This window comes from Platichthys flesus, chromosome 13, assembly GCF_949316205.1.
Source record: "Platichthys flesus chromosome 13, fPlaFle2.1, whole genome shotgun sequence".
Taxonomy (NCBI): domain Eukaryota; kingdom Metazoa; phylum Chordata; class Actinopteri; order Pleuronectiformes; family Pleuronectidae; genus Platichthys; species Platichthys flesus.
In genome coordinates this window covers 14,199,785-14,217,061 of record NC_084957.1, presented here as the reverse complement: position 1 = coordinate 14,217,061, position 17,277 = coordinate 14,199,785, and the positions used below count along the sequence as shown (strand labels likewise).

General features: G+C 44.7%; 1 protein-coding gene across 1 annotated transcript in view; it reads right to left on the bottom strand.

The window, feature by feature from the left end:
- igsf3 (immunoglobulin superfamily, member 3) overlaps window positions 1–17,277 on the bottom strand; it is a 76,429-nt gene that overhangs the window by 43,960 nt on the left and 15,192 nt on the right. Inside the window, exon 2 of the mRNA XM_062402703.1 lies at window positions 12,531–12,911. Within this exon, the coding sequence (XP_062258687.1) occupies window positions 12,531–12,911 (381 nt within the window). The remainder of the gene's footprint in view (window positions 1–12,530; window positions 12,912–17,277) is intronic.

Genomic DNA, 17,277 nt, shown 5'->3' with positions numbered 1-17,277 from the left:
GGCTACAAAGCCATCTTCACTAAAAGGTACGTTGGCTCACGAATCTAAAAATACCGTCCTACCTAAAGCTTTTGGAATCGAGCATAAACACACAATAACGAGATCGAGAGGATCGCTTACACTGTTACAGCGAGGGGGCGGGGCAACGGGGGTGAGTGGAGCAGCGTGTGGCGGCTGGCCAGATGTGCACCGTATTAGCGAGGGGTTGCATGTGTTGTGTTGGCGTCCGAGACACAGGAGGGGCAGAGGGGGAGAAAAAGACAAGTGGAGTGCAGCGAGGGGCGGTGGGCAGCGCTCAGTCGCCAGGCACACGTCCAGCAGGGCAGCAGATGAGGGAGCAACTGTCTGTCCGAGCTGCCAGCGCTGAGGGGAATCAGGCATATGCCAGCCCCACCCCCTTCATACACGCATGCAAAAACCCGTCTCGCTACCACATTCTGCACAAAGGCGAAAAAGGGCACAGGTGGCAGCAGATGCCTGTTGTCTACCTGTCCATCGTGAGGAAGGGACCGGTCGTGGCTCTGTCAGATGGCGTGCGCTCGTGGCTCGTGTAAACATCCCATGTGGACTTAAACCTGAATGCACACTGAGTCCACGGGGATATTTGAGAGCTACGTTTGGTTTGAGGGTTCAGCTCCTGAGTCCTGCACCGGGTCGGGCAGGAGAAAGCTGACATTTAAATGATTGCGCGGTATTTTTAAAACATCCAAATCAGCTTATATTCAGCCTAGTCAGGCGCAAGGATTTATTTTATTGTGAAAGCCTAGGACGCCACCTTTGACCCCTTCACTTCTGCTCAAATACCAGCCAAATTGATCAGATGAAGACAAAAATAGCCGGTGGTGAGTGTGTTCTCAGAGGCTTTGCTGCTTGTAAAGAATGACAAATGGTATAAGCTACTGAGAGCCACAATAAGCTCGGCAGGTTGTCGCTGAGGAAACACATTGACAGCTGCAGGAGCACAAGTCCCGCGACAATCGACGGACACTTTTCCAAGAACACACCTCAGCCACCATGAGGGGGGGGGGGCTTCATTGCATTTGAGCGACTGTGTTTGAAGCATGCGTGTTTAATCGTGGGACACGTTAAAAAGGTCCAAATATGACTTTGGAATGAATGCTGGGAATGGTTTCTGGCACAGAGATTTGCAGGAGCATGTTTGCAACGATGGACTCACTATTGTTCAGCTCGCCGTCAAGTGTAAAGGTGTGTGTGTTTGTGTGTGTCTTTACACAAAGTCAAAAGTCCTTGCTAAAGCTTTTAGGCATTTGTGAGAGCACCCGACTCTGCCCTGCAGATACTAGATAGCGGCGTGTCCCTGAGACGGAGCTCGAGGGTCATCAGCTTGCTCGCCATCGTGCCGCTTCACCAAAATGAGCCTGAGGCCTCCGAGGCTTCACCCACTTTCACTTTTCCACTTCTACTACAGCAACAACAGCCTGCAGCCGGCTCCACGGCCCACACTTAAATATCATTGCGTAAGATGTTTAAACTAATCCTCAGTTTCCCGTTGCAGAAAGAAAAAAATGAGGCATGTGATTAGGATGCTAATGAGGTGGGTGTGATGTAAATCTTTAAACTTGTATCGACAGGGCTTATTCACAGGCCAAGGAAAGGACACGGAGGTGGGACTTCTCCAATACTTACTCCGAACTCGATTTTGTATGCAGTGAAAAGTAAACAACTTACGATCAAAGCAGCAGTGGTGGTTTTATCGGCATGGTTTTCCCCACCAGTTCAATATGTCGTCATGTCTTGTCGCTGAATCTAAACAGCTTGCTCTCCTTGCCAGTGCAATGAATACGTTTTTTAATATTCCAGTTTAGTGTGGCATTTTCCAGAGAAAACTAAAGTTACCTAATATTTCACAGTTAGTATTATTATTAAAGTTAAAATCAATGAAGGCTGTTTTTCATTTTTCAAACATGAGTTTCAATTTTGATTATTCACCGTTTTACGTTTAAGTTTAATAAAATACTGTAAAAGTTCTCCTATACATAAAACTCCTGCAGTGAGAATGTTAATAAAGGTCAGTGTTGTAACATGTAAATAAAGTATTCAAATATTCACTGCAGAAAAAAGTCATGTGATGGTCTTATTATCTATTAAACCCTAATCAAAAGCAGGGTTTTACTGTTGTGCCTGTTTGGGTGGAGCACGTTTCAACTTTTTGGTTATCAAAGTGCAAATAATGATTCTTTTCATAATAAATGAATGTGCTGCTGAATTCCTCCATTCATTGATATAATATTCAGTCTGTGAAAATAGCGAGAAGTCTCATCACATAGACGACGAAGACGTAGAGTACCAGGATCAGTGATTCGGAAAATACTTTCATTCGGCCTTTTTATGGTCGACATTAAATATTCACGTCTTTTCGTTTTGGGATTAAAGTTCTAAACGGGACACATACTGTGATCCACACAGAGGGGCGGTGTTCCTCAAGATGGGCAAACATGTTTGAAGTGTATCCTCCTTTGACTGCCAATCTGCAGCCAAGTTCATTTTTGGGATCCAAAATGATGAATTCGATTCTTTTTTCGGGAGACTGGCAGTCTCTCTTCTCTCTGCCTTTTTCTCTGCATGTGTTTGTGGAGTAAATCTAACAGACAGCTGAGGAGGAGAGATGCGCAATGAACAAACGTGCACGCCATGATAACCATCAATTTTCATGACGTGGAATCCCGTCTAAAGCCAATACGGCTACAACCCTATCTTTGATTTGCGGTGGACTGATGTTTAACATTACGCCCTCTGTCTGATATGACGCCTGCTCTTCATAGTGGTTCCCTCTCCTTTTCTGCTCTGTACAATCTGCATGCTGGCACAGCCAAATCGACTGCAGCACAGCCAGCTGTGTTGCACAAACATCTACATCACCGCCACCCGCGAGGTGGTAGTGCAGGAAAAAATCATTTCTCTGAGTGCAGTTGCTCTCTAATAATCCTCGCTCGTCTACTTCGCCGTGCACAGGATACATCACCGAAAAGGAATTTCTGTCTCAGCATCTTAACCGTGTCTGCCAGTGACTGAATAACCTGCATGACGGACGCAAGAGCCCAAACCTGTGCACGTTCTTGTCCATCCGAGTGTGTGCAAATGGATTCCGATGCCTGTGTGTGCATACGTGTCCGTGTCAAAAGGGGTTATCGCTGGAACCAGGAAAAACCTCCTGCCCCTCTCGTGCTCAGATAAGCCTTCAAAGCAGCTGCCGACATCAAACAATGCAGCAGCAGCAGCAGCAGCCGGCCCGAGTGTTTCCTGGACCACACTTACGACCGCGCGAGTCCTGCAGGCAACAACACGGCAAGCTCCCCTCTCTACTAACACACATTTTTTACGACGTGAACACAAACACTCATTAGCACATCCATTCACATCCATATTCATGCGGAATTCATATTCAAACTGGGGCTGTGCTCTGTTAATCTGCCGGAGAGGAGGCAGCGGGGCCCCTGAGGTTTAGCGCTTTGCTAAGTTAATCAAATCAACAAGAGGAACACTAGCACATCTTTAGCCCATTATATAAACGTTAACAAACATATACTCTGAAAACACACACACACACAAAAGCATTTATGATCACACTAAATCCTTTCTCATTAGCCCAGCTATAATGTGGGCGACAAGCTAAATGCAGAGGAGCATCTCTGACATCATTAATGTGTTCATGAGGGTAACAGCCAAAATTTGCAAAGCAGAGTATTTGCATGAAAGTGTGTCTGTAGGCTACGAGAGCATTTAGGTTCATGTTTAATGGCGAAAGCTTCTTAATTGGCCACTACACTCCTCAGCACAAATATGTAGAGCCAGAGGCATGTGGTGCTAAAACACAATCCAGGCTCGTCTCTATGTCTGCTGGCTTCACAGTAACATAGAGCTGACCTGGGACCTGATTTGGGCCGAGGGTACATCCATACTACTATGTTGTCCTTTTAAAACAGTGTTCAGTAATTACTGTAAAACCAATGGTGAGAGAAAAGAGCAGGGATTTCCATGTGTTTGTTTGGTTGATTTGTACGTTTGTTTGCGAGTAAGATTACACAAAACCTTTGAAACGGAATATGCCAAGAAACTTGATGGAAGGATATGACATCGGCCAAGAAGTCCAAATTTAGCGCCAATCCAGAAAAATGGGCAGATACAAGAATTTTTATCACTTTTGTTAACAATTCGACATAAAACCTTTTTCTCAGGGAATGAGTCATGGAAAGTAGGCAGAAGTCAGTTTGACAATTTGGTGCAGATCAGAATAAAAGTCCAGATTTAACTGAATTAAATATGTTTTTATGGGGGGGGGGGGGGCATGCCCTGTCCCATGCCCTGTCCTAAATAGGGCAAGAAACTACTACCAATGTGTAGCTGAGATAATAGGGATTCAGTTTTGCATCAACGGTTTTTATTCAGTAATGTGCTCACAGAATTTGTCGTATTTAAAAAAATTGAAGCGAAAACTCGGGAAGAGGTCTGAAAATGTAATATCCAGATGTGTGGGAAGAGTGCAACATGGGCCTTAATGGAGATCTGCCCACTAGTGTTGTCAATCTAGGTTCTAAATGTCTATGTTTTTGCCCGGTCGGACTTAAATGAAAACACTGGGCCGACTACATGTTAGCGTGGATGTAGCTGGGTCCTATCTGAGCAGTCCAGGATCCCACTGGCTCACCGTGGGTCTTGAGTCTCTGTGTGTAAATGCCAGCGAATCCTAGCTATCTTCAAAATGTAGTTTTCAATAACAAAGGGCGTGAAATGCCCGGGAAATTCAACACATTGCAATAATTATAGTGGCACACCATCTTGCTGTCAGCACCGGCGTTCTCTCACGTAACATTTTATTTGTATTCCTCTATTTGGAAGAAGAAGCTTTTGGATCGGGTCGAATTCTCCTCTGGGTTTACCGGCGTTTTTCACAGCAGAGTTTTTTGACCTGACACTGTGTGAAAGCTCGGGTGTAAAATGAATGATGGCTCAATTCCAATTAGGTGTTTCAGTTTCAGGGTCCTGCTCTTTGGCACGCTGGCTCCCTGTCACGCTGACATGTTTTACTGGGATACTTGGACCGCACAGAGTCATCGTTATTCAGTAGCACCTGTGCTTCTCCTGCTATTACATGTCAAAATGTCTCTGCGGCGTCTCTGCGACTGGGCTTGAACCATTTATTAAAAGATGCATGTCCAATTTTTGACAGGTCGGAGCAGGACTCAAACTTCGGACCCTTGAAGACGCGTAGTATCGCTCTAGTCCTCTTTGACTTTGCTTCTGCCACTTCATCCTCTACCCAACAAGCCCTCTGCCTAACTGTGTCTTTACAGTGTTTCTGACTCACAGCGAGTGACAGGCAGTTGACAAGACCTAAGAGCCAACTCAGACTATCAGAGTATCTCATGTCAGGCAGCCAGATTTGATTTGGACCCTTTTTGTAACAAGCTCAAGACAAAGTTAAAATGCAGTTGCTCCCCCGTCTAATGTGATTGCAGCGAACTTATTTGATTCTCTGCCCCAGCTTCGAGAGCAGCACTTTTCGCGACGCCCTGGGATTTGTGTAACAATTTCAAACTTGGATTCAACTTCATTCTTTGCCACCCACTCTCTCGCTGTCCCCGAATCACGCTTCTGTTCCTAGCACTAAAAGTAAATTGAGGGCACTCTCAGAAATAATGCCGCAGTGTTTCTTTATTAGTTAATTTCACATCAGCGCAGTAAGAGTGGGGGAAAAAATCGAATCAGTGTCTAGATGAACATCTTTCTCCATTAAAACGTACAATATGCAGCTTGAGACACTTCTGGGCTTTCAATACAAAACAGAAGACCTTGTTTGATGAAATCATGAGGCAGCTTGAGATCATGGGAGTTGTTGTCATCACTTCCATAGCTGATGAAAGTCTACCTGACACGACTAAAGTTCAGGGATGAGGTAATGTATTCAAGTTTTTATTTGTGAACATTATGTAGCAAATGGCAATGAATAATCGTGATCCACTCTTAGTGAGGAATGCCAACAGGCCGTAAAGAGGGTTTGACTCAATTACAAGAAAAACAAAATGAAACATCTTACAACCCTGAATAGAATTTGTCTAAAATCTGTAATCGAACATTGTTGGAAACATTTTGGATAGCATTAGTACACAAGCCAATAAAATAAGAGACGTTGTTCCAATCGTTTCTTAGACGCTTTATGAATAATATATATTTTTCAAAACCCGCTCTACGTCTGGTGGTATTACGTGAAGGAGAATCAAAAGTGATCTTAAGTGCCGCTAAACTTTTTGCACAGCACCGTAATCGAGCTGCATCACAGATTGCCCTACAAGTACTGAGCTGTCAGTGGCTCTGTGTAGCGCCGTTGTTTTATTCACGGTACAACAATGTTCTTCTGTATTCAGCAGTTGTATTGTCTACCACAGTGATCCGCCGGGTTGTTAAAGCCCTCTTCAGCGATGCTCAGTAGAAAGCATGTGTTCCGTCGGGAGCACTACAGCACCCTACCTCTCAGGCTCAATTACGTGTGCGACATCTGTCCTGACTGACGGCTCACTTCAGCGTGTGACTGTGACTCTGTTTGTTTCCTGTGTATTTGTATATATATATGTGTGTGTGTGTGTGTGTGTGTTTATGGTGAGTCTGAATGGCGGTAATATTATGGAGCGGGGAGCCCTGTCCGCTAAAGTAGATGAGATGTGCGAGAAAATAGCAAGCCAGACGCAGTGATAAAATCTCTTTCCATCTGGAGTCCTGCCTGGGCCGCAGCTTAGAGCCAGGATGTGCATAAACACGACACACACACACACACACACACACACACACACACGCCAGACGCAGAGAAGGGAATGTTATTGTAAATGAAAGTGAGAGGTGATGGCGAGGCTAGAGAAGGGGGGGGGGGGGGGGGAGAAGAAGAGAGCCGAAAAAACCCAGAAGTGTCAGTGCAAGGAGAGATGAGGGAGATGCAATGCTCCCGTCACAAACAGGCCTTTGCTCCCAATCAACACCGAGAGACGCAGAGACATAACTTCCCTTGTCTATTTATCGGCACGTTCTCCTGACTGCTCACCTTTCTCGCCAATACATCTTACTCTTAACTTTCTTTGCCCGCACCACTCAACCATTTGTCTTCACTAAAAGAGATTGCTATCTTCATATGTTTCCCCTTCCCATTGTTGCTGCTCCATCTTAATTCGATCACTTCTTCCCTCTGCAATCGTACGCTGTGTGCTTCAATCACCCGTGTGCCTCTCTCCCGCGATGGAGCTTGACGAACAGCCGTATTGACGTAACCATAAGCCTGCATGACCAACGCCGACTGGGGGGGGCCGAGGCGTGGACCAGACTTAAATAGAATCTGGAGCTTCCGGATTGATTGGGGGGGGGGGGGGAGAAGATTGAACGCGGCGGTACAGGGAAGGTAAGGGGAGGTGGGGGTGTCTCCGTGTCTCCCAGGGTAGAAGACAGAATGTGAGACGACGTCTCCCCGTGCAGTCTCTCATTAAGTGAAGTAGAGGAGTGCAACTTGGCTGACTCCCTTGAGAAAGGAAAGGAAAATCCAGGGAGACATACAAATCAGATACACACACGCAAACACACACACACACACAAACCACACACAACGCTGAGCTCAGCACAAGCATGATTCAGCCACTTTTACTCCGTGTGTGTGTTTAACAGCGCACAGCCTCTGCTAAGCACAGAGAAATCAACACCTCCGTTCTTTGCCCTCTCCGCAAACGCTTAAAAGGTTGCACGTGTGCAGGAAACACACAAAAGAAGAAGATAACTGCATTTTGACCTTGGGCGGGCATTGCTTTACAGATTACTCGCTTACTGTAGGGCCACTGTTTTAGCAGGTGAAAGGATCCTTTTTCTCCGCTGAAAAAAAAAAAAAAGTAGGCCATAACTGTAATGAAAATGGAAACTGTGACGGCAGAAATGTAGTATTTTACAGCAGCTTGTTCTGAAAATGATTCGCCCAAAAGCTCTTGTCCTGCCTAATTGAAATTCCGGCTTCTCGTCTCCAGCCTCTTTCCCCCCTCTTTCCTTTTCTTTCCCGGCTTCCTCGATTTGTGCAGGCTAATTGCGTTTAGAACTGGTATGGCGGTTAGTGACTGCATTAACCCTAGGAGTCACATCAGGCAGAGACTATTTAAAGTGCATCCCTATAGCGCCAGTTGTATTGTGGGTAATGCCCCGGGGAGGTGTAACCAATCACATTGGAGTGGAGTGGAAGACCCTCATCATTTATTGGTCACACACTATTCAGCATCACCCCTCTACCCATTTCAAATAGCGTCGCTCCTGTCTCCATTCCTCTCTTTTCCAATTTCCTCATTGCTGCCTTTTTTTGGCGCCGTCCATCTCATTTTCTTTTCTTCAGAACCGCTCACTGCCAAACTTGGATTTTTTTCTAATCACAGATCTGAAGATGGACCTCTTCCTCCTTTCTGTTGTCCAGCGGCGGTGAACGACAGAGGGGGCTTTTGTTTGTTAATGTACCAAGGCTTTGGGTCTCCAGCTCCATCACTACAGGACTGAGGATGGATGTCGCCTGCCAAACGCGGAGGCTTGAATCTGTATCTCAGCCAGCGCAGTGACTCCTATGGTGCCGTCTATGACAGTGAGGCTATACGGTAGCTTCAGAAGCAGGAGCAGTGTGACACTCGTCCCCGCCAGGGCTTGTTGTTCTGCTGGCTGTTGGACTCGCTCGCACACAGGCTGGTGCGTAGGATAAGGACAACCACGACGGCCGTGTCAGGCTGTTGTCCGTTTCTCCTACAATCTGATGTGTAGGAGGAAATCCTAGCACGCGCACATGCACAGGCAACACACAAGAGCACAGAAACACACTCTCGCATGCAACGGACCAAGCTTAGTCAATCTCTCAGAAGATCAGAGAGTGGGGGTGTGTACGAAGAAACTACACGTGGCCTTTGACCTCAAACAGCTTCAGCGCACTCTTAATCACAGGCAGCGCAGCACAAACAACTTCTGTGGTAAAGAAAAAAAGACGGCTCCTCCGAAAGAGAAATACGAATGTTAGAGAAATTACAAGACAGAATTGACTTTAAAACAGAAAGGTTGTCTGTAACCAGCTCAAACCTTGATGCTTCAGAACTTTTTACTGATGCATTTGTGTGACATTTATTGGACCCATTTCTTGTCGATCCATCTTTGAGCAAGTATAATAATGTTTACCTCAGCCACAGTTGCTCTGTAGCAATCGAAAATGTAAGAAATGGAAAAGGCAGTTTAGAGAATCCAATTTTAGTTTTTCCAAAATCGTGCTTTAATTTATTTTTGGTCTCTTGGACGCAATATAACACTGAAATCTCATCTCTTTACAAAATTTAAAATGGCTCACACATTAGTATTTAAATATATAGAGGATGTGGACTTAACTCTACTATACCACGCCCTTCAGGAAATACAAGGCGTTTAAGTAGCTTCATATTTCAGTTTGTCCACTAGCTGGTTGCCAACTGTGTATATTTTATTTAGTGCGGCTGGAAGCTTACAGCACCTAGATAAGTTGACACAATGAGATTCCACGTACAAGGCGATTCATCTGTAGGTGTGAAGAACCCATATTGTTTTAAGAATTTAGGCCATCATTTCATTTAACGGAGATTTCTGATTGAACCATGAACCTACCCACCCATTCCAAATGTCACTCAAACTTTTTCCTGCACAACAGGGATTTGTGCCATGATGGAAAATTATTATTTTTCATATGGTCAATGTAAAGGACTGTATTTATGTAGCACTTTTCTTAGCTCCAACCACTTAAATACATACAGTGCTACTATTTTAACTTTTCAATCACACATCGTCGGCCGTCAGGGTTCAGTGACATTTCAGTGACATTTCCGCACGCTGACTACAGAAGCCAGGGATTGAACCTCCGATCTTCTGGTTAGCCAACCTGAGTCACAGCCGCTCATATGTGTGTAATACTCCCACACTGCCTGAGGCAATGTTGGCCCATTCCCATTTGATCAATCTGGTATCAGAGTGTATGAGAGGGAACCTTTCTGATTGCTCACTCCCTTTAAAGACAAGGAGAAAAGTCTCAGTTGAGCATCTTCTTAAACAAGGAGTGGCAGGGATCGTTTTCCAGTCAATCACCCACATTTACCGCTGGGGTGCCTGCTTCTGTGTGACAGACAATACAACACATGCAAACACTGTGTCATCCTATCAGGGAGAGCAGGTGTCCAGGTGCACCACTGAGACGGTTTTCTTCCTCCAGCGGCAGGGATCCAGTTCCATGTTAAAACCCCTCACCTGCTCTTTGTAGAGAAAGGTGACAGTGGATGAAATGCAGCCCTGGGACTAATCCTTAATGCAGCACTCAGGGTACAAATGACTGTGTGGCCTTCCACCCCTACAATTAACCCAACCACCCCACCGCCAGGCACGCAGCCTCACACAGAAACATTGCTCCTGTCTGCCCTTCTATGTCATATCCCTTCTCCTCATATTTCCTCTGTAATACTCTCCTGCTAGTGGTTGCCTTTTGACATCACCCTTGAAACATATCTTCTGCAAGGGCAGCATCTGCAAAGGCCTTTTTTTTCCACCACAAGAGAGCGAGAGCAAATTAAAAGAAAGAGGCCACGGCTGATGAATGGACACAGACAGATTACAGAGGGAGGAAAAACAGGAGGATGAGGAAGAGGGGGAGGTGTTTGCACACAAAGGTCCCACGGAGGCGTGCAGCTGCCAGGGATCAGAGAGGGTATCAAAAAGAACAGCAGAGAGGAAGACGGGAGAGAACCTGCCGTGTACCCTTGACCTCCAAAACTGGGTTAAGAGGTTACAGAGACAGAAAGAGATTACAAAGTCCCTCAACACCTCTGCTTGCATACCATGGCAAGCTCCCACTCACACACAGATCTATAAATACTGTGAGCCATCAGCAGTGCAGTTTGATGAGCCCTGCCCTACATACTAGAAAATACAAATGCTGATGTCCAAAGAATAACACTTCTTCAACTGAAAAACAAAGCCTAAAGATGTGTTAAGTAGCCTCTATTTTTGCAGTCTGACCCAATAATGACCAAAAAAATTATATAAATATCAACATCTCTCAGTTCCACACACTGGTTGAACTGGGCCACACAAAAGTTCAACCCAAAGTTCCACCCAATAACCTTTTGGGTTGCAATCTGACCCTGAGAAAGGTCAGCCACGCCTGGGCATGAAGGCATGAAGTTATGAAGTTATGAAGTTATGAAGGGAATGGAATGCCCAACTCCAGCAGCTGTGAGCCTTTTGGATGGATCTGTGGGTGCGTGCCTCTCAGGAAAGAGTGGGAGGAGGAGGCTTGTGTACGGTTCGTACCATCCACACATCACGCCAACACACCGGGTGCGTTATTGAAACGGCTCAGGTCAAGGAAAAGGTGTGGGAAGGAAGTACGTGAGCTGTGAGTGAGGGTTTATGAGTGAGTCGGAGAGATAGAGATAGAGAGAGAGAGAACAACAGAGTGATTGAGTGGAGAGAGACAGAGAGAGAGTCAGAGAGAGAGAGATTGTTCTTTCCCCCGGTCAGAACAGGTGGGACTCTGTGTGACTCTGGAGGGCAACACTTCTTCTCGCACTCCTTCCATAGGATACACACATCACATCGAGGGCTACTTCTTATTAATACTTTGTATACGTGATCCGTCTTGTTGCTCGGATTTCAACAAAAATCCTGTTTCCGAATTAGTTGGACTTCCAAAAGTAAAAACAACAACACATCAAGTTCAAGATAACAGCACACTGTGGTGTGTCCTTCATTTTTGTGTATTTGTATACCTACATTTTATATATACTTAAAAAATTACCTCAAACTATCTGACAGAGCAAACCTAGATAATATTCTCGAATAGGATATCGGGTTAGGAGCCCTTGACAAACTATAATGGTACAGCTTATCGACCCTGTGCACAATACGTAATGGGTCCTTATAAGCTGCCCTTTAAGGATATATGAGCACTTTATGTGTGTGTGTGTGTGTGAAACTGAGGGATCAGCAAAGACTCGCAGCTCAACTTTGCCCTCGGACTCAAAACATTTTAATCCAGCCTTGAAAAATAATGCAACACAACTTAATCTCTGAAGAATAATCACAGTTACACTGCCACAAAAGAGGGGCTAGCTACGTCAGCATTCCATTAGCTCTTTGTGTATTAAAAGAGGATAAAGGAGTAAACTTTCATCCCCGAAACTGGATTTGAATTCAATAGATAAAATTGCAGACATATTTGAATAATTGTATCACATCATCTGCATAACAAGACACAAAATGTCATTAGTAGAGCACAAAATACAAAAAAGTGGAGGTCTTTTAATTTAAACATGGCTCCAAAGCACCACCAGTCATCAAAGATGTTTATAGGTAGTTGGAGAGGTCATTAGCTGGTGAAGAGGTTACTGATTGGTTGCTGATTGAATGATCAAACAAACTGCAAACTATGACTAAAGGTTTGATAAACTACAACTGGGGTTTATCTGTACATGTTTGTGAGTATTTGTATGTTCTTAGAGGCTCACCGGTGACGTTGGTGCGTGCACTGTACGATCCGAGGTACCTCCCGTCTGTGTTGGGTGTGTAACACTCAAACAGGCCCTGGTCCCCGGCCTGCACTTTGGTGATGTGCAGCACAGCTGAGTCGCGGCTCAGCCTCTCCACAAAGATCTCTTTGCTGTTCACCCTCTGGGCGTACACAGTGTAGGCATAGTTTGGCTGAGCTGTGCTCACGATGCGGATCTCCCGGTCCTGTGCCGCTGCCAGGTACATGGACCACTCAAAGTCCTGCTCCACCCCGTCTTTGTAGCCCGTCACGTTGCACCAGATGGTCACGTGGGAGCCCTCGGTTCGTATCAGCGGTCCACTCTCCACCGTCACGACTCTCTGAGCCACGGCAACACCGGCTACAGACGAAGGAGGGGAGACAAAGGATGGTGTGGGGGGAGAGAGAAAGAAAGAATAAAAAGAAGAGTTACAAACTGTAGTTTAAATATAAACCATTGGCAGAGTTTATGCATCTGACATCTTCAGAGACAGCCCGACGCTCACACTTTGAGGTGGAGGTGTTCATATACACACACATTCACTCAAAGCACACATGGTTTACAAACCCCAACAACCTGAAAAATTCACACATTCACAACTCTTTTCAACAGCCATGATCCAATCACGCTCGCTGCTGCTTCACACACTCGCATGTTAAACCCTCGCCACAGGGACGGCACTGCAGCTGCACTACACTGAGGTGTGAGGAAGCCATCTGGGAGTTAGGACAGAGGTCAGTGTGAGCTGGTTAAACAGCAAAAAGCCAGCAGAGCATGTTAAGTGTGTCAAGCTGCACGGAGTACAGGTGTTTTCGAAATGGATAATAAATACTTTCTTGCCTGACGCATCATTACTTTTTAGTGCCCATCGAGATTCCTCAGCCAGGATGTGCATGGACTACTCATTAGAGCTCAAATGATAAATTAGCCCAGCGGATATATTGGCCAATAATAATCACTGCTCATTGGTCCGGTGGCTCAAAGGTGACAGGAGATAACAGGACAGAGGAGCCAAACATCCAATTGGTATGTTCTGGTCATTAAGAGGTGTTGTCATATCATCCAGAGAGTGTGACACTCATTTTTCACAGTAATTTTCTCCTACTCAGTGAATATCACAGTTCCTTACAGGTATCGTAATGATAAATGCTTGGAAGTATGCTTATGTACAAGTACAATTTTTTAAACTCTCAATGAGTCACTAACCACTAGAGCCCAACTGATGCAGATTTTTGGGGGCTGATGCAGATACCCATTTTGGAGAGTAAACATGTTCAGATAGCGACATACACAAACATATATATATAAATGTATATACATGCACACGTATACATATATACACACGTTTTTAGATACATGAAAATAATTTCTTCATTGTTTATTCTGTAAAATAAAACCCCTGTACATATCAATAAATATAAACAAATACTCATAATTGTGAACAGTTCATATCAGCCATAAGTCAATCGGGCTCAACCTGCCACATAATGGAGATTAAGATATATAATGATACAAATCAGATGTTCAAATGGAAGCCTAGGTCTGTACATTTTAATGAAATACCAGAAGGTTAAATGGAATACCTCAATTTAAAAAAACTGCTTCCTGAAAAGACTTCATTATGTTCAAGGTCAGAATTTCTAATTCAGTTTAAACATCTTCTCACTCAGTTCTATCAAGACGTTTCTATGAACGCTTTTGAATGTTCATTAAAAAAAAAAAAAAAGATTAAACACAACAAACACAAGTTTAATGAGAGAATGTGTTGACAATTGGGAGTAATTGACTTGTCACGAAGGCCGACTGTTACTAGTCTTTTTGTTGCTTCATAGCCTGTATTTATGACAAGCGACATACTGTATGGGAATCCTGCCTCAATCCCTTGCATGCATCCACACAGACACACACACATAACATTCACCATTCAGGGAACAACTACAAACATCCCTCTCATTGCAGCCGGAGACAACAGAGCACTTACACATAACCCCCCAAATCCAGACAGAGTGACAAGCACGCTGTTTCCTGTCTGCACAAGCAACTGGGGACTGCAGCTGGGTTTGTTTGTGTGTGTGTGTGTGTGTGTGTGTGTGTGTGTGTGTGTGTGTGTGTGTGTGTGTGTGTGTGTGTTAGTGTGTGAGAAAAAGAGGCTGTAAGAGGCTGTGTCTGTGGGCACAATGCTCATCATTAATAATTCACCAGAACAGCTTTTTAACTTCAACATCCTCTTTCCTCTCATTGTAGCTTTCCCTCACACTTCCACTACACCGCCACCTTCATTCACCTTTATTAGCTCCAGACCATTTACACTCCTGTACTGTACGCCTGTGCACAAACATGCACGGGCGTGTGTGTCTGTAGTACAATAAACGGTTATCTTGTTGTCACCTTTGCAGATTGCCGTAACTGGTTTGAGTTACTGCACATTGGTGTTTGCAAACATGAGATTCTGCCTGTGTCGATCACAAGTCGTGTGTTTCCCTTCTGAGCTCGGAGCGTCAAGTCTCTGTCTATCGCTTGCCTTTTGAAACTCATCCCACTGATGAGCTGATACAATCTTCACAAATCTCTGATTTACAGTCCCTCGCTTAAATGGGATTTGAATTCAGTCACAGTGGCATAACATAAATGAACACTGATTAAACTAATCATTCCTTATGGCTAGATCTCTACTAAAAGACCCCCACACAACTCATCAAGATGTAAATTCTCTCAGATTTACCCATGAATCCCTCTAATTCAAATATTTAACTCTAACTATGGAGCAAAAAGAATAAAAATAGTGTGAAAAAATAATGCGAATGTGCTTTTTAATAATGTACATGTAAATGTCATTTTCCAACATGCACATCACATGCATTTTTTATGCAGTTCTAGTGAATCATGAAACATATGTCCCTAGGCTTCCTTTACACAGATGTAACTACTTTTTAACTTGGATTAAAAAGTGTTAAGGCCATTTGTTGATGTTTTCCGTTTGTATTTGGAAACAGACAAATAAAAAACACTTAAGGACAAGACTGCCACAAAGGCCCAAAGTCGCCTTCAATTCAGTCCAATAAATATTTTTATACTTTTTTCCATCAAGAACCATGAATTACTCTCTGAGTAATCAGGTATAATGCCAAACAAAATAAATAAATCCTGAAATTATATAAAAAAATGGATGAAAACTTTTCAGGATACTCCCCCTGATCAGGATCCACACCAGATAGTAATGGGTTCTTTAAAAAAAAACACATATTTCCTCTAAGATTTCTGTTGGTGAAAATGGAGAGGGAGATTTGTTATTCTGTCGGGAGTGTAACGACCCTGAATACACAATAGAAACATCAACTATATTGTATTTTGATACGAGGGGGATGAGAGACCCCAACCTTCTGCACGCAACCTCTGCAGGAGAAGCGAATGGATTTCTGAAAATAATTTCACCCCGTGCAATGATTTATTATTTAATATTATGAATTGTACAGGGTTCTGTTAAACCGTGATGAGGTTCCTGATATCAGCAGCTACTTTGCACATCTCTTCCCGGCTGTGCCTCCATATCGAGCTGCCTCATCCCCAGAGGTCACAACCTGTGAAACATCACACGGACGTTTAAAAAGTGAGTTTACATACAGATTGGCAGAGAGTCAGCAGACAGGCGTGCTGACTGAGCCTGACAGAGCGCGGTAAGAGATGCATTAGGTAAGAGGAGCAACCGTCTAATTCTGACTCAGACCCCTGGTTCCCTGCTTTTCCTCACTGTGATGTCAGAGTGCTAATCTGGCGGCACAGAGTCTTCTTCTCCCCGTGTCTCATGTTGCAGCGACTCATCTAGAGCTGCTGGAAACACATTACTCACCCCCTCAAGAAAATATAGACATTGCTGAACTAAGACCCGTCCTGCTGTCATCCCTCTGAAACAAGTTGCCTCCTTACTTCCGATTAGTCTCAATGCCATCCACCCTGTCTCACCATCCGGTCTCTCTCTCTCTCTCTCTTTCTCTCTATGTGTATATTCCTGTCTGTTCTCCGGGGCCTTGCGGTTCTCTGCGTCTTTTCAGGCAGGATTTAAGCAGCTCTGCGAAACTTCAAAGTGCCCATCGCTCCGCAGGCTGTTTAGAAAGGCTGACAATGACATACCAAAGCCTGCAGACCTTCAACTGATTGCACCATTCCGCCCCCCTTACGCAATAATCCCGGGCCCCGCAACCTCCCCCCCCCCGATTCTTCACCTCTGGCTGCGCTGCCTCGATCACCCAGAGTTCCCAGATATGCTCAAGAAGGCCTCAGACTTTTCTATTATTAACACTCGTCTCCATCTCTGCATACCGTGGATGATTTGCTACCCTTCTCCTCCTCCTGCGCTCACTCTGTTTAGCTTTCCTTCCCATGTGTCTCATCACTCATTTTGGCTGCCGGATGCTTCCCTCAGCTTGTTGACTGGACGCAGGAAACATTCGTCCAGTGTCAGATGATGGGGAACGATCACGGAGAAGCTCTCGAACTGACCTCGGTGTTCTTCAGCTGGAGCATGCATAGCAATGGGAGTGTATGACCAAAAACACACGCACAGAAAAAAGCTGCAAAGAGGATTAAGCTAAGTGGAAGGGGGGGTTAAACACTAATCCAATCATTTGTGGCCAGTGTCTTATTCTCAGAGGAAACAGCAGCAAGGCCACAAGCATCCATGCCTGCGAGTCCCCATCACTCCGCTATGACACATGGTAATTACACACCT